Genomic DNA, 25,079 nt, shown 5'->3' on the forward strand with positions numbered 1-25,079 from the left:
CCGCTCCGGAAACAACAAGCACAAATTAAGCACTGGGCTGGGGATGAGGGGGGGTGACGCTCCTCCGCCGTAACCGAGGAGCCGCTGCTGGTAGAGAAAGGTACTATTTCTTCAGATTAATTTTCGTATTCAACTGACCTGGTCTCGTATTCCTTCTCAGCTGCACTAATATAAATCAAACAATACCATCTAATTGAAGAAAGAAATGGAGAAGCTTTAGTGATTACAAAATCAAAAAGCCTTGCTTAAACCCTACCTTAACAAATTACACCACATTTCCCCAGCACTGACAGGCCTCTTTGGCTCCCAATGAACCAGAGAGTTACATTCAAGATGCTGTGCGCACCATTTTCAAAGCCTAGGGAGAAGATTCATCCAATTCCCCCTCTGTTCCAAAGCAAACAATCTAAACTTGTACATAAGACAAGTGTTACTTTTGTACTTGGTAGTACGTCAGTACCTAAGCTAAGCAAGAGTGTCTTACACCATAAGACTAACTGCACTGGTATCTTGCTAACTCACTAAGTTTATTCCCAAGGTAGTTTTTTTTTTTTTTTTTTTTTTTTTTGCACGTTAACCAAACTATTGAGTTGTCATAATTTGTTAATATAAACCATCATCAGAAAGAAGTTTGTTTGTCCGCTGAGCCTTTTTCCCCACAAGCACAAATCCATTTGAAGCTTCGCTTTGAAAGATTATACATTGAATCTGTTGCATCATACTTAAAATATGTATTGCCAATAAATGTATACCATCTAAGAGACCAATGCATGGGAATATGTGTTGTACCGTTTACACAGATTTGCACTGTCTGAGAGTTGGTTTTAAAAAGCAACTTGCATACAATTTTAAAACTAACAATAAAAACTGGGTCCGAAAGCAGGTGGGACATGATAGACAATATTAGCCGGGGGGATGTTTGGCAGGGGTCACATAGGTGATCCTTCCAGGAACTCCAATCACAATCGTTTGGCTTGAACCCAGTTTTACTAATACCTAAAGCTCTACCATGCTCTCACTAGCATCCCCATGAGGGTGACTAACCTCCCTGAATATAGCCTTCTGAAGCCTAAAGTCCTGTTAGGGCTTTTGGGGGTAAGGGAGGATATCGCAGACAGGGCCGGCTTTAGCACTGGTTGTGCCCAGTTAGAAAATCGCCACCATGACTTCCTCCTTAGATTCTGTCATTACCACCTGGCACAAATGCCCCTCATCTCTCCATGGTCCCCTTCTCACATACAATTCATTTGTTTTTATGGACTGGTAAAGGGTGGGTTTAGTAACCCAGTCAGCTAACCACATAAACTGTAAGTTGGTTCTTTGCAGCAGGCACATTAACCCGCTGCGCTACTTTATGATGAGTCAAATTTACCACTTGGCAAAACTCCGATCTCTCGCTCTAGCAGGAACATTAATCACAAGTTATCTTGACATTTTTATTGCTGCCTGAAAGCTGGACGCACAAGGAACTCTGCAGCAGGTGCTTTTAAATCGTATGTTATTGGTGAACCCAGCCCCCCTGAAGTCAGTGCCCCTCTTCTAGGTCAGCGCCCATTGCAGCTGCACTGGTCGCACCCCCCTAAAGCCGGCCCTGATCACAGATTTTCCTGCTCCCTTTTGATCAATGCCCAGACGGGTTTATATAGTTAAAAGAAAAATGACGGGGTGGATTGGTGCTCTCTAGGATGTGGATTAGAGAGATGCCAGGTTACCCCCCTGAGAATTTATTTTGACCCCTTTAATGTTAGTCAAATTGACACACCTACGTGTTGAATATTTTAAACCAGCCAGCTGTGGCATACAGTACCTTCCTGCTTCCGATGAACAGATCAAAATGCTGATTTCTTCCACTTAACTTGGAACAGTCCTATAATCTCGAATTATTATTAGCTAGCAATAGGGTTAGTGTTTAATAGGGTGCTGAAGAAATAGATGGTATTAACACTTGGAGTAGCCCTCTAGGGAATCCTGGGTCCCCTGGCTAGATTGGGGAACGGTGGCCTGATAGGAATGGCCACAATAATGGTGAAAACGGATATCACAGACAAATGGAAATCTCTGAACCCACCAAACTGATGAAGTTGTGAACCACAATGGACTGGTACACAAAGCAAGAAGAACCCACATATACAGCTCGAGGAAGTCCTCGTGAACAGTGTAAGATATGTGAATGTTATGGTTTTGCTAATGAATACAGGGATGCAGATCGATGAGATGCACTGGTTAAGATCTGCGGCAGCAATAAAACTATTTACTGAATGCTGTACTTTAGTTTTTATAGAACATCAATAAAATCGGTGTATTAAAACTGGGCTAAAACCTCTTTAAGATGGCCATAACCACAATCTTTGTGGTCCATTAACTTCTTATACTACACAACCGTTAAAGTTCCGTTTTATGCTTAGCTCATTACTACAATTTAGGACGCAAGTTTCTCAGAGATAGCTCGTGAGCTACTGGTAGCTCTCTAGCTACCTATAAGTAGCTCTTCTCCGTTGAGCCCAGCCTACTAAATCAGAAGTTTTATGTAGATGAATTATTATACCTATATTAATATTGTAAACCATGTAGTCAAGAAAGAATGGTGTATTTCCAGAACCCATGCTGCGTTTGGAGAAAAATCGCTTAATTTCCCAAATATATTTAAAGCTGATATTTGAGTGATATGCCTTGCAACATGGGGAGGCTTCTTACTCATATTATTAGATTGGTGCCAGGGTTATTGCAGAAATGGCTGTTAGGTATCACTCGCGCAGAGCTACTGCTAATTTATATAAAGCCTTTTTTTTTATTGCGGACAATCCTGCTTGATGCACTGAGGTGATCATTGCTGATAATCCTCCACTGAGTCGCCACAAATGCAGTCTTATCTGATGCTGTCTCTGTTACAACACTAGCATTAATAGCTCCATTTTGATTTTCTTTGAATGTAAGTACCTCTTACACAGAAAAGGTTGGAGACCCCGGAAGGTTATTATGGCATAATAGAGCCAGCAAATGCAAGGCCTGTAGACTTTGAAAACTTAGGGTAGAATCTCTGCTGCTTGTGACGTGCATTTTTCTAAGCTTTTTAAGCAAAATGGAGTTTAGGCTGAAGGTAGTAAAAGCTACTTATGTATAAAGAAAATCATCCAGAGCTATGAATATTATCAGAACTCTAATACTGACCACATCAGACAAGTTTACATGTTTGTTTTAAATGTACCCCTTGCAGTTTTTATAGGTTGGGCTGCACACAGAGGAGCTACTGATAGGTAGCTCAAGAGCTGATAGTAGCTCATGAGCTACTCATGGGAGACACCTGTTGTAGAGCAATAAAGATTTGAAACTTGATTGAGTCATTTAATAAAAATGCTGAACATGTTGGAAGAACACTGAAATATTTGGACAGTGTAACAAAGGCGTACATATAATGTAATTTTGGTTAGTTTTATTTAGTCAAAGTAACCTGGTTTCTGTATTAAAGGGGTTAGCTTTTTTAAGTTTGTATGTTGCAATGGCTCACAAATGCAATAAAAGTTATTGGCTTGTGTGGTCTGTACTTGAGCTATGGCACAATCTACAATGAGAGAGACTTGAGAGACAATGCTAATCCTTTCTTGAGCCAAATTATAGCCTTATCACCATTCAACGTGCACATTTGACTTTTGATTGGTTTCCTACTTGTGGCTGTGCATTCGAAGATCTGATTGGATTTGATATATATATATATTTTTTTCTTGAATGGTTGACTGTTTGGCCCAGGAGTTTTGTTACTTGATGTTTTACTCTCGATTTTACATATCAAATCTAATTATCTCAGTCGAGGCTTAGACGTAGTTGGCTCCCTGCTTGTACCCAAGCTGAATTATTATTATTTTTTTTAACACCTATTGAGGTCTACATTGTGAGAGGTGAGTATTTGGTAGTCTGTTCCTGCTCTTTACCTTCTCATTTTAACATGATCACAATTTCAGTAATACAGCTCTGAGTACAAGTTAACATGCTCAGAAGTCCGACTTGGGCAATTACATTGCACCAAATAGAAAAGTAACTCTTCAGAGTCCCGGGACCCATCTAGCCATGTGTGGACATCTGGCCCTTTTGAGCGTCAGATTTGCTGATTGTTTGCAGTTCAAGTATCATTAGCTATGGTTTTGCCTTTTAACTGGAGACTTGTTCATATTGCCCTCTTAAAACAGCAGCCAAAATTCCTTGCAATTCTTCCACTCCGTTCCATACCATGTTTGATATTAATTTTCTTTTTTCCCACTTCATTTGTCAGTTCCTTCTTATGTTTGATGCTGAAATGGAGATAATCATTAGTTGTAAGGTTACTTTTATTTGTGTCCCATTATGTTGAGGCCTTTTAGTGTCTTCAGATTCACACCTCCCAGTAAGGACCCATTTATGATAAGTTCGGTTTTGAGAATGAGTCGGAGTATATCTTTTTGTTCCAGCAAGTTTTCATGTTACATAACATCTGGCCAAGAATTGACACCACAGTAGTCTTCAGCTTAAGTTTGATGATCTTCAAGAAGGATGTATAGTTTGGTATTCAATGCAAAAAAATGTTAATCATTAACTTATAAGCACCAGGAAAATAGCTTGGCACCTGGTATGAATTCAAAAGGAAAATCAACTAAAATATGAGTGATTATCTTAGTGACGGTGGTCACTTTCGTGGTGCACATCTATGAAAAAGGTAATGCAAGAATTACAAATAATCAAAATATACAATCTACCTCAGCCGGTTTTTCTCTGAGCAGAAGCAATGGTTACAATGTTTAGAAAACATGACAGTACTTTGCAACATGGTAAAAAGTACGAATTTCAGAAGCCCATTTCCTTACTTAAACAAGACCCCCCTTACCTCGACTGGTCCCTATTTCTTAGCATCTATTTCTTTTTAGATCGAGCATAAGCGTACAGCCTTTTGTATACTTTTAAGTACACTCCTTCTGTGGGCTTCCAGCCATTTCATTTGTTAGTTTCAGTGTCATTTAAAAATCCTTGCTTGCTAGTGTCAGTCATGACTTTGTCCCTCCTTCTGTGTAGGAGCAGGAATCAACTATATTTTTTACATTTTTTTTTTTTAACTTGGTTTCCTCCTCCTGTCCAAGGAAGCTTCCCTTTTCATTTGCAGAACATTCTTGCTCTGAGCTTAGCTGTAAACAAGGCCATAAATCAGGTTATCTTGGGCACATTTGGTCTTTGTGGGCTCTCTGAAAACATTTGCAGCTTCCATTACCAGGAATTACACAGCACTTTGTTGCTCATTCCTCACCTGCTGCCTTTCTGTCTATACCCCCATCCTGATCTGAAGCGTCCCAATATTATTGTATTGGGGTTCACATAGATCGCTGCTAATGCACCTCCTGCTGTTCTGCGGTGCCTCCTGCACGTGCCTCCCCCATGTCCTCAAACACTCTGACTTCTGTTTGAGGACGTGGGGGAGCCTATGAAATCTATTCTTAGCTTCCATCTTCATTTGGGAGGGTCTGTTCCACCTATCTCACTGCCTTCCTTTTATTACTCTGTTTGCTCTGTGTTTTCATTCTCCCTCACTTTTCTCTTTCCAGCTCTTAAAATCCACACATTAACAGTTTCGCTCTTTCTTTCAACTGTTTATTTTTTACTCTTCTCCCTCTTCCTCTTGCTAACTCCTCCTTCAAACTTCCAAAAACTTGGTTATTTCTTTCCTTGTTTCGTTCCTCTTTTTTCTTCACTAGATGTTCATACTTTAACTATTTTTTCTCTTCCCTTCATTCTTTATTTGCTCTTTCCTTTGACACAGTATGCGTCATTTCACTTTTTAAAATCTTTCTTCCTTCCTTTCTCTTGTGTTTTTCTTATCTTTACCTGTTAAATCATGTTTTACTATAAATTCCTCTTGTTCCCATCTTTATGTGAAAGCCACAAGTTACTTCTCTGGACCACAAGTGTCAAAGTGGTTTTCCCATTCCGTGTCTGCGGGAAATATGCCAGTACATACATGCCCTGATTCTTTCTCTGCTTGTTTCTCTCACCATCTTTTTTTTCTCTAATGTTAATTTTTCTCTTTCTATTCACACTTTTTTCATAATGTTTTCCTCTTTTATTTATCATTTGCTAGCTTCCTTCCCTTCTTTCTCTTCTCACATGTTTGCTGTATTTGTTCTCTTAGTTGTGTTTTCATTTTCTCATTCTTTCTTTACCTTTCCTTTTATTTCTTTGCAACCCCTTCTCTTTCTTCCTTTTGTCTGTTGTATTCCCTTCACTTTTACTGCCCCATCCGCTTTCTCTCCTGAGGCCTTATCAATGGAGCAACAGGTGCAGTTGCACCGGAGCCCAGAGACCTACGGACCTCACTCAACTCTAATTTCTGCTGTATTTTCCTACCGAAATTCCAGTCAACCATTTTCCTTTCTTACTCTAGGGCCAATGACACCTTTACTGTGCCATGTGTTCTCTCCATCTTTACTTCCGACTCCCTCTTGCCTTTCACCCACCAATCCTTCCCCAATGATATTTTTGCTAAGGTGTTTTGAGCATTATACTCCAATGCCAAAAGTTTATTTCTGATAAAGGTTTATATGATAATTGTATATGTTTTAAGATCGAGGAAGAAGGTGAATGGAAGTGCTTTAGTTAAATACTGGGACACTGGAATTATATGACCAGAAAAGACTAAATTATGAGGCAGGGTTGACCAATTTATGTTGCAAGAAAAGTCCAGTTATGACATTACAATGCCTATAGCTGTAACTCAAGAAAATGCAAGACCTATTGCATTGCAAATGCTTGTTTGAATATTAGCAGCACAGCTAGCGAAGAACCGAAACTTGGACCAATGAAGCAATTATTTTACAAGAAATATATTTAAAAACTGTTCAGCATGAAATGCACTATGCTGGGACAAGAGGGAACTACATAGAAACACCACGCCGTGTTAGCAAAACTGTCATTAATGCACCTTTTAATGTGTTTGTTTTTGTTTGGGCTTACCAGGTGTTTATATCCTTATTGGTGCTGGTGCACTGATGATGCTGGTTGGTTTCCTGGGGTGCTGTGGTGCAATTCAGGAGTCGCAGTGCATGCTTGGCCTGGTAAGTGTCTGTGATGTTCATACATGTAGCTTCACCATCAAAGTGATTTTTTGTGCAGTCAGTGTGGCACAAATGCAAGCATCTTTCAAAACCTTTATTAAGGCTCCTGTACACTTCATTTATTTGTCTGCTAGTGTGGCCGTCGTATAGTACTCTTTAGTGTTGACTACATTTCCCCTTTAGTAATTAAATCAGATTTGGTTTTTAATGACATCCTGTCAAAGCACTCTGTTTAATCTACCTAATTTGCTAAAATTCGCTCTCAGCCTTATTCAAGAAAATCAATGGATCCTGGAAGTGCTGGGTGTTAAACAACATGCAGTAGTCCTATTGGATGTAACTTCTGTGTGCATGAGCATGATATTCTGTGTTTACGGATTGATGTGAGTATATTTCTGCAACAGCAATAGGCCCAAAACTAATCTTTTGTTCAATAAAACACGTGGAGTGTATTATCGCATTTGATGGGTTAACCAGGATAAGGTAAATGAGGCTTTGAAGGAGTTCTCTGATGTATTTCACCGTATCAGACTCGGACCCTGGTTTGCATCTGTTGCCCGTGTAAAAATTAGGAAGAAAGTTCTGTTTACAGTGGAAAAAGACACTGAATAGAGGGGAAATCCAGGGATGGTGGACAGGAAATGGTGTGAGTCAATTGCACATACAGGTTGGAAGGTGTATCGTAAAGCTACGCATTTCCCAAAAGTTTTGGATTTTGGCGATCTTGTTACACCGGGACCTAAACTTTGTAAAGTTTAAAATTGATAGTCCTAAAGAAAAGAGTGCCCTTCGCAGCCATGATCCAGATTTGGGACCCAAAGTATTCAGTCAAGAAAGCTTCCACATTTACGGTAGACTGTCTCAGTAACACAAGACAGACTGAAAGGCTTGTACCCTATCCTGAACACAGTCAGTGTTGTATGGGTATTAACATGTGTGATCACAATATTGAGCGAAGACTCGTTTGTCTTGATAGAAATTCAATTGTTTGTAGAACTAGAGACAGAAAATCTTAACAAAAAAAGGTAGGTAGGCAACCCCTCGCCAACACTAGGTGGCATGCTTCATCAGAGGTGTTGCCCCTTCATGAGCACCAGGTAAGTGCCTGACAAGCTCATAAATGCCCGACAAGCTCATCAAGAGCTTTTGGAACTTATGTGGATGACTTGATTTTATTAATGTAATTATGTAATGACATCCCATGCAAGATTAATAGTAAGAGCGGTGGGAGGGAATAAGGTAATTACGATACCTTTCTCACTCATCTGTTAAAGTCAACATGTTTCTATGCTCAATTTAGTTCCCATCAACATCCCTGGGCTTTCACTGGGACCTAGAGATACCATAAGTGACTGACTGTTACCCACAGCCACCCAATGCAGATAAACATAAAACTGAAGAATCCATGGAAACATAAGTCTTTTTGTGCTTATTCATAGTGATCGGGAGGTGGTACTGGTTGAGACTCTTTAACAAATATTCCTCTTGTTCCTCCTTGTGTTTCATACAGTCAGAAGATTAAGAACCTGGCCTAACAAGTCAGAGTTGATCTGATGCTAGCAGAGTTTAAGTAGGGCCAGACAGAGAATCTAGAATGAGAAGTAAGAGGATGCAGAGATGAGCTTTTCCACTGCCTTGTGAAAGTATGTGAATAAAGATGAAACTCGAAAAAGAGGGGAGGGGTATGTATCAAGTAGCTTAGCAAATTTATAGTCCTGTCCAGCAGACCTTTTCTGACAGGACTGCTAAACTACCTTAATTCGGCAAAGGCAACAACACAATTATATCGACCCCTCTAACTTGCCTCTTTTCATTCCTCAGCCTTTTGGGAAGACAGACCAGGCATTAAGGTACACTTATTGAGTTACAACTAGTGCAACAATCCGAAATGGGGAGCTTGTCATCTGTCTGTCTTGCCTTACCATCAGTCCTATAGCCCAGAGATTTAATTGGTGTACCTGGAGTCGGAGGAGGCAGTGGGTAATGTCTCAAAAGCTTGTATGCTGCAAAACCAGAAATGCGAGTTGTAGCTGCCTTCTCAGGGATGCTAGTAAGAGAGAGAACAAGGGGAAAGAAAGGTCAAGGAAGCATGATAGAGAGCTAGTCCTTGTGAGACCAGTTTATGCTTCTCAACATCTGTGGCAACCAGTTCTGTGGCCAAGAACAGCCTAGTAGGAGACAAGCTGAAAGACACCATTAGAGAGGCTACTAAAATTACAGGTTGCCAATTGTAGATTTGAGAAAAATGATTGGCACTGTAAACAGACTACAGTTTGGACCTGGATGAGTTGAATATCAGGAACAAAAATCTGCAGAGACTATAGAAAGAGGAAAGGGTCATAATATCCTTTGTGTGAAGCAATATGTCTGAAATATAGCTCTTCAGTTTTTAGTTGCAGTTATTTATGACATTAGTACCATTTAGCTTCTTGGATACCCTTTTTCACCACTCTTCACATTTAAAGTGTGATAATGTGTTGATCTGATGACATCAGCAGCAGGCTAGGATTATTCCACGGTGAATTTCCATTCATTAAAAGCTTCCTTCAGATCCCTTAAGAATTCCAGCTTCAGCAACATCGTGACTAACAGACTTTTGGGTTTCCATTATGTGTGTATTATATTGGGTGGAAAATACCCTTTGAATCCTATAATAGTATTGTCAACCCCAAATTTTAGAGATGTACAAATAATTACTATTCGTAACCTCAGTACTTTGGGCATGCATGGATTTTGTTTATACATATTTTTAATTCATTAGCTCTTACATCTATGAATTGAAACAAAAGACTAAACAAAAAGAGAGGGACCAGGGGCTAATTGTAAGGTCCAGCTTCTTATTCATAACCAATAAACAAAAAGGAGTGCTGTTCCTAAGAAAAGAGAAAGGAAGAAATCAAAGGTGTCAGTCTGTCATAACTGGTTAATCAGGTGGATCAGGGGATCCGATGGATCAGAAGCAAGGGCCCTCACACACCCAAATGGGTGCATTGCTCTAACATTTGGCTGCTCCTCGTCGGGTCAGCGCTGCAATGCCCGACAGGCCCCTCGGGTGGGGCTCTGTTTTCCTGAGATCTTCAGTGAGAGATTGCCATATTGATGAATGCGAGTGAGGGAATAAGATGTGTAGGGTGGTGGTATATGTGCATAAAAAATGTCTAATGGTAGCACTTTGTAATTTAGTATGACATTCCCCTTGACATGATTTAAAAATAAGTAGTGGCCATGCTAGAAGACAGTGAACCTCACAGCTCACAAAGGTGAATCCAGTTCAAAATATTTCTTGCCTTGCGTGGTCCAACCAGATCTTAGGCAATTCGTCAGGACCAAGTGTGATACCTAACCTACACCTGATTTGGAAGCAAGTTGTGTGTGACTATTAATACCTAATCTAATCACGTAGTGGCAGCTATTGGCACTTATGTGGATCTCTTCTAAATACCTCAGTATGCCTTTAGCAATCATAAAGAAATTAGCATTAATAGCAAAAGGTTGGCGTCCTTTTCTAAGGAGGCTACAAGGAAAATATCACACATTACTTCTTGCAATTTCATAAGACTTGAAGCTAACAGGTCTCTTCCTGTAATTGTATAGACAGTGTGTAATATCCCTTGCACCACGCCTGGTATTTTCGTAAATCAATTTCTGTGTGGTTACTCTATAGACCTGGCTAGTGAGATGCGCTACTTTTTTTTTTTTCTGGCCAACAGAACCGTATCCCCAATGAATGAAATGTATATCTGACAGGGATTTTATTTCTTCTTGAGAAAACTCTGTGCAGTAGTGCTGAAAAATGTTTGTGCTGAAGTGCTACATTTATTAATGTTATAGCCTTTAACTGTAGCATCAGAAGTGTTTTATAAATATTGTGCAACCTGAAACGGAGTGTTGTTGCAGAATTTTACATTTTTATTGAATAAAAAAGGTTTGGCTATTGCTTCACTACAAGCCCTGGTACCCTTTCTCCTTTTTTTCAAGTTTCTATCATTCCTGAAACATGTCTATTTGTAGTGTAAATTATTTTTTTCGCCGGCATACATTTGTTTGTTAAGCTGTTAACATGGATTATTAAAAACAGTCCACCTGACGTTTTTGTTTCTTTTTATTTTTTTTTAGTTTTTTGCCTTCCTCTTGGTTATTTTTGCAATTGAAATTGCGGCTGGCATTTGGGGATTTTCAAATAAAGACAAGGTAGGTTTTCTAATAACATATTTGCCTTTAATTTGGCATTTGACTGTGCTGCATAATGTACATAGTTTTCGTGCTTGTTTTTATTTCTTACTGGTGTTCGATGTAAAGCATTATTCGGCTTAAATTTCCATAAGCCAATGCGCAAACGGGCTAGTTGACCAGGTAGTTAAGTATGTTAACTGCAGTGTCTTCAAGATTTACTATCCACTATTATACTACATATGGGTGTGTGTCAGAACAGCTTCCGTTCTAGAATAATCTTAATTTTTCTGAGGTTTATTGAAAGATGTACCTGTCTTTGTGCAACTGACAACTGGAGCTCATTAAATGATTTGAGTTGGTAACCACTGAAATATTTTATTCTCATTGTCAGCCTCTTTGCAGAGTGTAAGCTACTCTTATCTGTCATCTGAGGTAAGGATGTGTTTCTGTGTATTCTGGGAATGCAAAGGTGCTTGACTAGTGACTATACAAAGAGTCACTTTCTGACACACCCTTCCCATAAAACTGCCTTCGTTATCTTCTTTAACAGCTGGAGCTTGTGGGATTGACGTCACTGGATTTTCAAAGTTGCTGGTTTGGGGTAGGAGAGCCTCTTAGTATACTATTTTCTCTGGTCGTTGGCAAGGACACCCCTGATTAAACCTTCCAAAGATCCTAGAAGTATTCCAACCCATATTATCATCTCATCACTACTTGAGCTTTGATGGAAGGGGTGAAATGTTATTCTTAGTTTACATGTGATTAACCACCCCTCAGCAACCACCAGTTCATTTGTGAAGCGACTTAACTCAATTCCATAATGTGGTTTTAGAGAATAATCTTCCATTCAATAGTCTGGACTTTGCTAAATAAATCTTTTCTATAGTTATCTGCAGGTACCACTGGAATTTGTACGTTCATCATAGAAAATGCATTAAAGCCTTTAATAAGTACATTTTAATACAGTATGCCGTTGTACCAGGATGTCTTTAATCCTTTCTGTAGCGCTGTGAACACAATGAATGTCCATGATACAAGAACAATACCTGCTATGATGGAAACATGTGCTAATAATAAGTGATAGTAATGGCTACACGCAGCCATTAACTGAAAATACATTACAAACACCACAAACAAATATTCCTTAGATGTACTTTGTACTGAGTACTTTTCTTAACTCTGATATTCCATATTTTTTTAAAATGTTAATGTTGCCCTCATATTGTTCAGTCTTTTCATTCTCTTTGTTTCCCTAACACTACATCAGCTGTGCACATGCTCACTCGTGCACACAGCAAACCTCAATTTCTCCACAATATGCAAGAGCTTAGATGATATTTTCAGAAGCTTCTACCAGTTTGTTACTTAGTGCTATTGCCACATTAACATGATATTGATTTATTTCACCATACTTTCTCTATTCCCCTCTCATTGTCATCCACTAGCTGTGAGTTTGCTTTCTTTAACCACCCCAAGCCGGTGCTGGTGTTTAGACTGTTTAAGCAATGCTTCCTTCTAAATCAGTCTGCTGCTTGTATGTTGTTACATTTTCCCTACTTCCCCCTCGTCCCTGGATGGTAGAACACCAATATTTTGTGTAGTCTCTCTCTATGCAGCTGATAAGTTAAATGTGTACAACTGACTTTGTGCATCCGTTTTTTTTTTATTGCATGGAAAGAACAAGTCATACAGTGGATTAAGCAGGGTCAGCAATAATGATTAACACTGGTGTATGTCGGCTCTAGTGCATAAAACATATAGTGCACACATTGCCATATGCTAGTATAGCCTAGGAGGAATATTTATGTTCAAAGGCATGTATGGGTATAGATACACATGCTTTGCATACTCCTGCCATCTAGGGTTAGGTCCGGAGGGGTGCAAGTTGTTTTTCTTCGAAGAAGTTTTACAAGTTTTGATTTCGAGTGACTCCTTTGTTAGATTGTTTTCTCTCCATCGTCAATTAAGAACGTGTGCCTCAGCTCAGTCTTTCGACTCTTTAGTTCAGTTTATTTCCAATCTTTATCTTTCATTCCAACGGTGTTATCGTTCGCGCTTCTTCCATCTTGGTGCTCTCTCTGCTCCGTCTGTTCAGGCACTGACCAACTGCCCTTTGGGGCGCCAGCTCCTACTTTGGGCCTACCTTCCATGTGGCTCTGGAACCGACTGGAATGGTTCCCTGATGGAATGGACTCATTACGATTCTGTCCACGGTGTCATGCCAAGTTTCCGCATCCTGACCAACACCTCGTTTGCAACCTCTCTCAACCCGGACTGTCACGAGGCCGGCTACGACATCGGCAAGTCTTTCCGCTCTAAGAAGATCCTTCGGGATCAATGCGCATGTCGTCTGGAAATGTCCCAGAAGACTCAGATGACACCCCGGACATCTTCGGAGAGGAACATGCTCAGGAGGAACCTGGTCAGGGGGAGGAAGCCCTTCCCATACAGGACAGCTCAGAGTCGGATGTCAAATGTGGCATTGAAAGCCCGGCGCACAAGTACTGTGACCCCTGCTGTCCCACATAAATCCTCCAAAAAGGCTTTTCAGACCATCCTTGAGGTCACTGGTCTTCCATTGCCATCCGGCCATGGTCGGCATTGTAAATCTGCTTCGGCGGTCCCCCTTATGGCTTGGTGCTGAAGATGTCCACAAAGACCAAAACCACATTGTTGGCTTCAACCTCTAGAGCTTCGGACTGAGAGATTGTTTTGGTAATGTTGCAGGCCTCGGGACTGAGCCACCAACCTCAACTTCGGTGCTGACCAAGCTTCCGAAAATTTCAGAGCCGAAAGACATCTGGAGCATAGCCAGCTCTCAAGCCCTTTTGGCCCATTGGAATGAGATAGACGAGCTCCTTCAGCTCCTTCCTGAAGAGCATCACAAAAGGGACGAACAGATTGTTTCAGACTATCTCCAACAATTGCATCAGGGGCGCCCTTGATGCCGACAACACAGTGGCTAGCACATAACACCAGCATCCCTTTAAGACTGGGCGCTTGGCTGCATTGCTCAGGTCTCAAACCTGGGGTCCAGAAGGCAGTCCTCATTATGCCCTTTGACAAAGAGCACCTGCCACAAGTAGACACCACATTAGAAAAACTCGAAAAGGACACGGACACTGACACTGCGAAGGCCATGGGTGCCCTTTAGACCACAACATAAAGGGGTTCCTTTCGCTGCCCTGGGTCAGGGGATCCTGTACATCATCCATGTCAGAGGTGTCTACCTCATATGCTAGACAGCCTCTTTCCACCTATACCATAGGTTTTTTCAGAGGCTCTTACAGGAGGTCTACCAACAAAAGGAGAAGAAAAAACACCACCACATGCGGGTCCTCCTCCTCCACTACCAAGCAGTGACTGTCTCCACCCTCCCGCGATCATCCAACACCTGTCAGGGGAAGACCGCAACCGTTCTAATCCACCTGGAACACCATCACCATGGACCAATGGGTCCTTGCCATTATCCAACATGGTTATTGTCTGGAGCTCATCACCACTCCACTCAATATTCCCCCTCACATTCACATGCTATCTCAAGAACACTTAACCCCTCTCAAACAAGAGGTCCAGACCATTCTCAAAGTGGCTATATAGCCTGTTCTGCCACCACATCAAGGTTCATGGGCAAACTCCCTATACTTCCTGATTCCTAAAAAGGACTACTCTCTCAGACCCATAGTGGACCTCAGGCTGAACAAATATGTCCTTTCAGAACACTTCCACATGGTCACCCTCCGAGATGTCATCTCTCTTCTACAACAAGGCGATGTTCTGACCGCTCTAGATCTAAAGGATGTCTATTTTCACATCCCAATTCATCCTGCACATCAAAATTATTCAAGATTTGTGATTGCAGGCAAGCATTACCAGTTCATTGTCCTTCCCTTTGGAGTCACTGCTGCTCCCAGAGTATTCACAAAATGCTTGGCAGTAGTTCAGCACATCTCAAGACAGAATTTTCATGTCTTTCCCTACTTCAATGACTGACTGGCTTATCAAAGCCAGTTCATTACGCCAGTGCCAAGACAACACAGTTGATGGTGGATCTTCACAATTTGGGCTTCACTCTCAACAGTCCCATATCTCATCTTCAGGCCCTGCAGGTTCAACTTTACTTAGGGGCCATTCTAAATGCAGAGTTAGGGTTGGCGTATCCCAACCCAGCTTGTGTCCAGAATTTCCAGACCTTTCTCCCTCAGTTCCAGGAAAACCATTCTTATACAGTCAGGAACATTTGTTGGGCTTGATGGCTTCTTGCATCGCCATTGTTCCCCATGCCAGACTTCACATGTCTGTTACATCAATGTCTGTCTAGTCAATGGTCTCAGTCACAGGGTAACCTTGAAGATCTAGTGTTAGACCGCCAGACTCGCTGTTCTTTGCAATGGTGGAATGCCACCAACCTTTAAAAAGTGCTGCCTTTTCTAGACCTTGTACCTCAAGTAACATTGACCACAGACTCGTCACGGACAGGTTGGGGTACTCTCCTTCAAGACCTGACAGTGCAGGGCCTCTGGAATACCAAACACCAGTCCCTACACATCAACTACTTGGCGCTTTAGGTGGTATTTCTAGTACTGAAAGCCGTCCTTCCTTGCCCGTCTCACAAGATAGTCTTAGTCTGCATAGACAACATGAGAGGGGCACAGTTTTTTTCAACTCTCACTACTCTCAGACCATTTGGAAGTGGGCCTTCACCACCACGTTCATCTGTTGGCAGAGTATCTGCCCGGAACAGACAAGGACTTTGCAGACCTGCTCAACAGGATGCAGCAACAAGTCCACGAATGGGAACTCCACTCACATCCTTCACTCATATTTCGAAAGGTGGGGGACACCCCACATAGACCTTTTCGCCAAAGCAGAAAACACAAAATGCCCAAACTTCTTCACCTCCAGGTACCCAGACCCTCTATCCAAGGAAAACGCTGTATGGATGAGTTGGTCAGGGATATTTGCTTACCCTTTTACACCTCTCCCTCTCATTCCCTTTCTGGTTTGGGGGATCAGGCAAACATCTCTCACTATGATCCTTGTAGCTCCCACCTGGGCCTGACAGCCTTGGTTCACAACGCTCCTGGATCTCTCAGTAGTTCCACACTAGAAGCTCCCCAACAGGCCGGGCCTTCTCACTGAAAATCAAGCGAAAATTGGACATCCATATCCCAAGTCACTCAACCTTGCAATATGGCTCCTGAAGCCCTAAGAGTTTGGATATCGAGGCTTACCTGCAGAATGCATGGGCATTCTTAAGGAAGCCCGTAGACCTACGACTAGAGCCTGCTGTGCTGCAAAATGGAAACCTTTTGTTTGCTACTGCCAACCCAAACACATTGACCCCATGAAAGCCACAGTACAAGAAATTGTCTGTTATTTGCCCCATTTGCAGAAAACAAGTCTAGCCTACACTTCCATTTGACTACATCTCGTAGCTATAGAACCACATATCTACAGAACAGACAGCATATTTCCTTGTTCAGGATTTCAGTCATTAAGGTTTTCATAGAAGGTCTTAAACGTGTAATTCCACCTAGGGTGCATCTAGCACCATTGTGGAACCTTAACATTGTGCTCCCATGCGTCTCCCATTTGAACCACCCCACTCACGTCCACTTCAATTCCTCTCATAGAAAGTCGCTTTCTTAGTTGCCGTACCTTCCACATGATAGTGAGCTCTAGGCACTAACCTTGGAACAGCCTTTCTTCCAGATTCATACGAATAAAGTACTTCGCACTAATCCCAAATTTCTTCCTAAAGGTGTTTTTTTTCAGTTTCACCTTAACCAGTCCATTGAACTACCAATCTTCTCCCCCCCCCCCTCCCCCCCCCCAAATAGGCTCTGTTGCGGAAAGATCCCTTCACATGCCTAATGTTAAGAGTACTAGTGTAGTATATTGAGAGAACTAAACACTTTAGGAAAACCAAACAACTCTCTTAGACCTGTCGGTTCTTGACATGGTTTCCCCTGTCTTTTTGCTTCTGACCTCTTGTGTTTGATCCTGTGCTGACTGTCGTTCTTGCTGGCTTTAGGACTATGAGCACTTTACCACTGCTGACCAGTGCTAAAGTGCAAGTGCTCCCTGTGTATTTGGTATTGGTGATTTTGTTTATCCATTATTGGCATATTTGATATACTAGTAAGTCCTTAGTAAAATCTTTGTGCCCAGGGCCTGTAAATCAAATGCCACTAGTGGACCTCAAGAACTAATGCTGCCATCTACATGAGTAGCCCTGTACACATGTCAGACCTGCCTCTTCAGTGTCTGTGTGTGCAGTTTTAAAGTGCCATTTGACCTGGCAAGTGCACCCACTTGTCGGGCCCAAACCTTAACTTTTACTGCATGTAAGTCACCCCTAAGTTAGGCCCAAGGCAGCCCCATGGGAGTGGTGCAGTGCATTTAAAAGGTAGGACATGTACTGATGTGTTTTACATGTCCTGATAGTGAAATACTGCTAAATTATTTTTTTCATTATTGTAAGGACTATCTCTCCAAATGGGTAACCTGGGGATTGCCTTGAAATATCTTTGAAGTGTAATTTCCCATTGGGAACAGACAAAGATCTGGATTTTGGGTTCTGTGAACATACTATGTAAAATGCATCTTTTGGTGAAGATGTTTTTGGATTTGAAGTTTGAAAACACCACTTTGAGAAAGTGGGCATTTTCTTGCTTAATCATTCTGTGCCTCTGCCTGTCTGCTGAATACATGTTTGGGTCAGTTGGGCTGTTTGTAAAGTCACTCTAGACAGTTACACAAAGGGAGCGGAGGTGTGCCCTTTATATCCTGATGGGTCTTCTTGAGCTAGAGTGGTGGAAGGAGTTGACACTTGCTCCTGAATAGGGCTGTCAAGTTTAGCTTTCCTACTAGTTATCCACTGCGAGGTCTGTCCCCTTGACTGTCAGCCCGATGTCTTACAATTCCTTCTCAATTTCAGTTGTACCTCGGGCAGTTACCAAACTACAGGTCTGCACAAGGCTTGATGGGTTGAGGTCTCACATACGTTCAGTAAGCGTGATATTGCCTATACTTTTTTTTAAATTTCATGAAGGTCACTGCTCAAAGAGAAATGATCAATTTTTCAGTAATCACATAGCACTTTTTGATAGTTTTTTTTGGCTGACACTTGTAATTTTATACTTAAAGTAACTACCACTTTGCAAGCCACGTTTACACATGTTGATGGGACAGAAGTTGTGTGCTTTCTCTGAAAGAGTGCTTTTAAAACACTACTATTGGCTGTTGTAGGGTTTTTCTTCACCTAATATGGTTGTGGCGGAGTACAATTGAAACCCTCAATGTTGCCATCCCTTTCTTTGAGCATTCTTTCTGGTAATGCCCCAGAGAGGCCTTCTGTACACCTATTGGCTGCCCCGGAGACTAGCCACTCCCTGGCAACTGCCTTCTGCTCCCTCTTTTCTTTACAGCTCTGCCTAATATCCAGTGAGTCTTAGATCTGTGGCCCCCACACCATCCATCTCAACATGCTGCTAAAACTTGTGTTTCCCTATCCACTCGGCGGGGTGTTTTCTTGTTGCTTCATCACTTGGCCCCATTCCTCAGCCCACTGGTCCCTTTTGCTCTGTCCTGCCCTTCACTGTGTAGGTGAGGTGGGGGGGTGGGTTGGTGGGAGTGTTTGTGTATATTTAAATATATGTTTGATGGCATGTGTTGCTGCAGATACACATGCTTTGCATAAGTCTGCCATCTAGTGTTGGGCTTGGAGTGTTACAAGTTGTATTTTTCGAGTCACGAGATCCAGTGACTCCTCCTCTCAGTGATAGTGCGCATAGGCATCGAGTCCTTTGTTAAATTGTTTTCTTTCCACTGTCTGGTTCGGACATGATTCCTCTTGGTCTGGTAGAGCTCGGTTTGGTACTAACTGAACTTCTCTCTTCTTTCTCTAAACATCAGTATCGTTTTCTCACTTATATTCGATCTGATTGTATCGTTTGGGCGATTAAACGTCCTTTCGGGCGACCGCACCCTTCTCAGTCCTACTTCGACTTGTGGTTGTCAAATGATGTCAGGCTGATGGATCAGACTCCGTTTCGCTTTTTCCCTCTGTCACTACAAGTTCAATACATTGACCAGCACTCTGTGTGCAACCTCTGCCTCTCTCCCAGTCACAAGGAGGAAAGCTGTGAAGCGTGTCGATCCTTCTGTTCCAAAAAAAACTCTGCGGGTTCAAAGAGCACTTTGGTTAGAGATCAATCAATCAATAATTTATAAAGCGCGCTATGTACCCGTTAGGGTTTTGAGGTGCTGGGGGGGGTGGTGCTGCTATTGTTCGAAGAGCCATGTCTTGAGGAGTCTCCTGAAGGTGGGGAGGTCCTGGGTCTGGCGCAGTGAGGTCGGGAGTGAGTTTCAGGTTTTGGCGGCGAGGTAGGAGAAGGATCTGCCGCCAGAGGTCTTGCGCTGGATTCGGGGGAAGATGGCGAGGGCAAGGTTGGCAGAGCGTAGTTGTCGTGAGGGAACGTAGAAGTTGAGTTTGGTGTTCAGGTAGGCGGGTCCGGTGTCGTGTAGAGCCTTGTGTGCGTGGATGAGGAGTTTAAAGGTGATCCTCTTGTCCACGGGGAGCCAGTGGAGGTCCTTCAGGTGAGGGGAGATGTGACATCGGCGGGGTATGTCGAGGATCAGGCGGGCGGATGCGTTCTGGATGCGTTGGAGTCGTTTGATGTCTTTTGTTGGGATGCCTGTGTAGAGTGCGTTGCCGTAGTCGCGTCTGCTACTGACGAGGGCTTGGGTCACTGTCTTTCTGGTTCCTGTTGGAATCCACTTGGAGCATTCGGAGGGTGTTAAAACAGGAGGATGAGACTGCGTTGACCTGTTTGGACATGGTGAGGGTGGAGTCGAGGATGAAGCCGAGATTTCGAGCGTGGCTGGCTGGGGTGGGTGGGGGGCCCAGGGCGGTGGGCCACCACGAGTCGTTCCAGGCAGAGGGGGTGCGCCCGAGGATGAGGACTTCCGTCTTGTCGGAGTTGAGTTTCAGGCGGCTGTTGTTCATCTACTCGGCGATGGATTTCAGTCCCTCGTGGAGGTTGGCTTTGGCGGTGAGAGGATCTTTGGTCAGGGAGAGGACGAGTTGGGTGTCGTCGGCGTAGGTGAGGATGCTGAGGTTGTGCGAGGGGGGCCATGTAGACGTTGAACAGCATTGGGCTTAGTGAGGAGCCTTGGGGTATGCCGCAGATGAGGTTGGTGGCATTGAAGCAGAAAGGTGAGAGTCGGACCCTCTGGGTTCTGCCGGAGAGAAAGGAGGAGATCCATTTGAGGGCCTTTTCTTGGATGCCGGCTTCGTGTAAGCGGGTTAGTAGGGTGCGGTGGCAGACTATCGAAGGCGGCTGATAGGTCTAGGAGGATCAGGGCTGAGGTTTCGCCGTTGTCCATTTGTAGTCTGATGTCATCTGTGGCAGCGAGGAGTGCAGTCTCTGTCCTGTGGTTTCGTCTGAAGCCAGATTGGGAGGGGTCAAGGATGGAGTTGTCTTCTAGGTAGTGGGCGAGCTGTGCGTTGACGATCTTCTTGATGACTTTCGCTGGGAAAGTGAGGAGGGAGATCGTCGGAAGTTTTTGAGATCGTTGAGGTCAGCCTTAGGTTTCTTGAGGAGGGTGTGATTTCTGCGTGCTTCCAGCTGTCCGGGAAGGTAGCGGTGTTGAAGGAAAGGTTGATGATCTTTCGGAGTGCGGGGGCGATGGTGGCGTCGGCTTTGTTGAACACGTGATGTGGGCAGGGGTCAGAGGGAGATCCTGAGTGGATGGAGTTCATGGTCTTTAGGGTTTCGGCGTCGTCTACTTGGGTCCAGGTGGTGATGTGGTCGGCGTGGGAGGAGTTGTTGGGGGTGGGGTCTGGCGGAGGTGAGGTGTTGAAGCTGTCGTGGATGGCTGCAATTTTCTGGTAGAAGAAGGTGGAGAGATTGTTGCAGAGTTTCTGGGATGGAGGGATGTCGTTGACCATGGCGTTTGGGTTGGCGAGTTCCTTCACGATGCCGAAGAGTTCCTTGCAGTCGTGAGCGTTGTTGTTGAGGCGTTCTGTGAAGTGGGAGCGCTTCGCGACTCGGATCCGTTGGTGGTGTTCACGGTTGGCTTCCTTGAGGGTAGCAAGGTTCTCGGGTGTGCGCTCGAGGATCCATTTTTTCTTGAGTTTCTGGCAGGTGCGTTTGGAGGTGGTCAGTTCGTCTGTGAACCAGGCTGTTTTTTTCTTTTCTTTGTTGGCGGTGGGTCTCTTTAGTGGGGCTAGGATGTTGACGCAGTCGAGGATCCATTGTTGGAGGTTGGTGGCGGCGGAGTCCGGATCGGTGGGGTCGGGTGGTGGGTTTTTGGCGAGGGTGTTGGTAAGTTGATCTTCGGTGACTTTTCCCCAGCGGCGGTGCGGCGGTAGAGGAGTGTGGTGGTGTTCGGAGTTTTTCTGGAAGGCGAAATGGACGCAGTGATGGTCGGTCCAGTGGAGTTCGGAGGTGTGGCTGAAAGATGTGATTGCTTGAAGTGAAGAGTGGGTCAAGGGTGTGGCCGGCGATGTGGGTGGGAGTGTTGACCAGCTGACGGAGTCCGAGGTTGGAGAGGTTGGTGGTCAGTGATGCAGTATTGACGTCATTCTTGTTTTCCAGGTGGAAGTTTAGATCTCCCAGGAGGATGTAGTCTGAAGAGGCGAGGGCGTGGGTGCTTGCGAGGTCGGAGACGGCATCGCTGAAGAGGGCTCTAGGTCCTGGAGGGCGGTATATGAGGGTTCCTCTGAGGGTAGTGTTGGGGTCTGTGTGAATCTGGAAGTGGAGGTGTTCGGCTGTCTTGAGGGTGTCGTCCGTGTGGGTGTGGATCTTAAGGGTAGATTAGTGGGCGATGGCTATTCCTCCGCCGATTCCGTTGGTGCGATCTCTTCTGGTGATCTTGTAGCCGTCAGGGATGGCAATGTCCGGGGCCGAGGAGTCGTTCCACCAGGTTTCGGTCAGGAAGGCTACGCCTGGGACGGTGGTGTCGAGCAGGTCCCAGAGTTCGATGGCGTGCTTTCGTACGGATCGTGTGTTGAGGAGGATGCAGTGCAGGTGGTTGGTGTTGGTTGTTGCTGGTTTCGTTGTTTTGTTGCAGGTGAAGTTGCAGGTGCGGCAGGAAAAAGGTCCTTTGGTGTGCTTCGGGGGGGCCAGGAAGCACTCTGAGGAGGGGCCAGGGTTGAGGGCGAGGAGTTCGCTGTCCGAGTATTGAGGGCATGGGGTGCGGGGGCGTGAGGACCAGGGGGGGGGCGCTGGTCGCGGTCCAGGCGCGGACGGGCGCAGACGGGCTTGCCTCTGGCGTGCCTCCAGATGGCATCTAAGTCATCGGAACAAACTCCCAACATTTTCGGAGAGGAACAAGCTCAGACTGCAGTTTCCATCGCAGATTCTGACTCCGACCAAGACTCCGATGGGGACAGCCAATCAATTCCAGTGGCGCAGTACGCAAGTACATCAGCCCCTTCCCATCACCAAAAACCATCTAAAAAGACATCAGCACTGATCTTGGGCCCACCACTGCTTGCCGGCCATGGTCGGACCCGAAAAATACATTCCAAAGACCAACCTTTGGGTTCGGCACTGAAAAAGACCAAAGTGCATTTGGCGTCGACCGAACAGTGTTCCACATCTGTCTCAGGATTGAGTCGAAGAGTGGAGACTTCCACCTCAGAGCTGAAACCGCTATCTGCCATCTTCCACCTCAGAGCCGAAACACCCATCATCCATTTCGGAGCTGAAAAAACTACCATCCATTACGCAACCAACATTATCGGCCCGATTAAAACATTTGGTCTCCAAACTTTCAGAGCTAAAACCTGTGGGAGGGAAATATGCTCAAACTACAGGGCAGTCTTCAGAAATAAGGCCCATACTCGAAGTCATGGACGCTAAGCAATGCAAAATCCAAATTCATAAAGATACTGGAAGGATTATTGCTGCTTCTCCTTCTACAACTAAAAGGAAATTAACTTTCCAAGAGACTTTTAGAAGCTGGACCTCCACCTGAAAAAATATTCAAGCACAAGGAGAAACCAGAGGCAGTACATCAGCATTCACCACCACATTCTCCTTTGCTTCCTGCTTCTCCACCACCTGATACTCCACCACCTTCAGCTACACAATTTTCTCCACAATACCCTGTTTCTTCACATGGGGATCAGTTGGTGACAGTCCTTACAATATAGACCCATGGGATTTGTATGAACCAGACCCTATTCCATCTAATGATTCTGATTTATACCCCGCTAGGCCATCTCCACCTGAAGACACCACTGCCTATAATCAGGTCATTGCTAGGGCAGCTGCATATCACAATGCGCAGTTGCACTCAGATCCCATAGAGGATGATTTTTTATTTAACACACTATCCTCTTCGCACAAGGAGTATCAATGCCTACTAATGCTCCCAGGCATGCTTAAACATGCAGATGACACTTTTAAGGAGCCAGTGAAGGCTAGGGTTATTACACCAAGGGTGGACAAAAAATGCAGAGCTGCACCTTCAGATCCACTCTTTATCACACAATTGTCACCTGACTCTATTGTTAGTGCAGCAAGGAAAAGGGCAAATAGTCAGTCCACCGAGGATGCTCCTCCACCAGATAAAGAAGGGCGCAAGTTTGATGCACGAGGGAAGAGAGTGGCAACTCAAGCTTCTAATCACTGGAGAATTGCCAACTCTCAGGCTCTTTTAGCCAGATATGGTAGAGCTCATTGGGATAAGATGTAGGAGTTCTTACAATACCTTCCACCTAAACACCAAAAAAGGGCACAGCAGATAGCTTGGCCCTCTGTAACTATCTCCAACAAGCAAATTAGATCTGCCCAAGATGCAGCAGACACCGCAGCAAAGGGTATCAACACTAGTGTGGTTATCAGAAGGCATGCATGGTTGCGAACTTCAGGGTTCAAACCTGAGAAACAACAAGCAGTACTCAATATGCCTTTTGAAAAACGGCACTTATTTGCCCAGTGGCCATAGAAAATTTGAAAAAAGATTGAGACAGCTAAGGCTATGGGTGCCCTTTATACTACACCTGCTTGAGATACTTTTCGCAAGCCCCAGTTCAGAGGTGGTTTTAAACCATCAACATCAGAGCCCTCTACATCCCAACAAAAGCAGGGACAACAATATTACACCAGGGGGTCTTTCAGAAGATCCTACAAGGGAAACAACTTTGGAGGAAGAGGTAAATCCACCACCACAAGAGGTGCCTCCACCTCAACTAAACAGTGACTTTCTGCACATACCCACACAGTATATATCTCCTGTAGGAGGAAGACTGGAAAAATTCTATCAACAATGGCACAACATTACATCAGATCAATGGGTGCAGTTAATTATCCAAAATGGTTATTGCCTAGAACTCATCTCTACTCCACCAAACATTCCCCCTCGCTAGCACATGCTTTCTCTAGAACACCTCAAGTTGTTAAAACAAGAAGTACAATCACTTCTACTCAAAGGTGCAATAGAGATGGTACCTATACCTCAACAAGGGACAGGAGTATATTCTCTATACATCCTTATACCAAAAAAGGATGGTACTCTCAGACCCCTCAATCAGTACACTCTGAGCATTTCCACATAGTCATTCTTCAGGATGCCATTCTTCATGATGTCATTCCCCTACTACAAAAACATGACTACATAACATCATTAGATCTACAAGATGTTTACTTCCACATTCCCATACATCCAGCACATCGCAAGTACCTAAGATTTGTGATAGCAGGCAAGCACTACCAGTTCAAAGTGCTACCTTTTGGGATAACAACAGCACCAAGGGTATTCACCAAATGCCTAGCAGTGGTTGCAGCATACCTCAGAAGGCAACATACACATGTCTTTCCC

The 25,079-nt window shown here is 43.9% G+C and overlaps 1 protein-coding gene across 2 annotated transcripts in view; it reads left to right on the top strand.

Annotated features, from left to right (window-relative positions):
- Positions 1-25,079, top strand: part of CD9 (CD9 molecule) — a 239,894-nt gene that overhangs the window by 94,276 nt on the left and 120,539 nt on the right. For both annotated transcript variants that reach the window (XM_069228443.1, XM_069228442.1), the window contains exons 3-4: positions 6,970-7,067; positions 11,184-11,258. In XM_069228443.1, the coding sequence (XP_069084544.1) occupies positions 6,970-7,067; positions 11,184-11,258 (173 nt within the window). The remainder of the gene's footprint in view (positions 1-6,969; positions 7,068-11,183; positions 11,259-25,079) is intronic.

The sequence above is a fragment of the Pleurodeles waltl genome, chromosome 4_1, assembly GCF_031143425.1.
Source record: "Pleurodeles waltl isolate 20211129_DDA chromosome 4_1, aPleWal1.hap1.20221129, whole genome shotgun sequence".
Taxonomy (NCBI): domain Eukaryota; kingdom Metazoa; phylum Chordata; class Amphibia; order Caudata; family Salamandridae; genus Pleurodeles; species Pleurodeles waltl.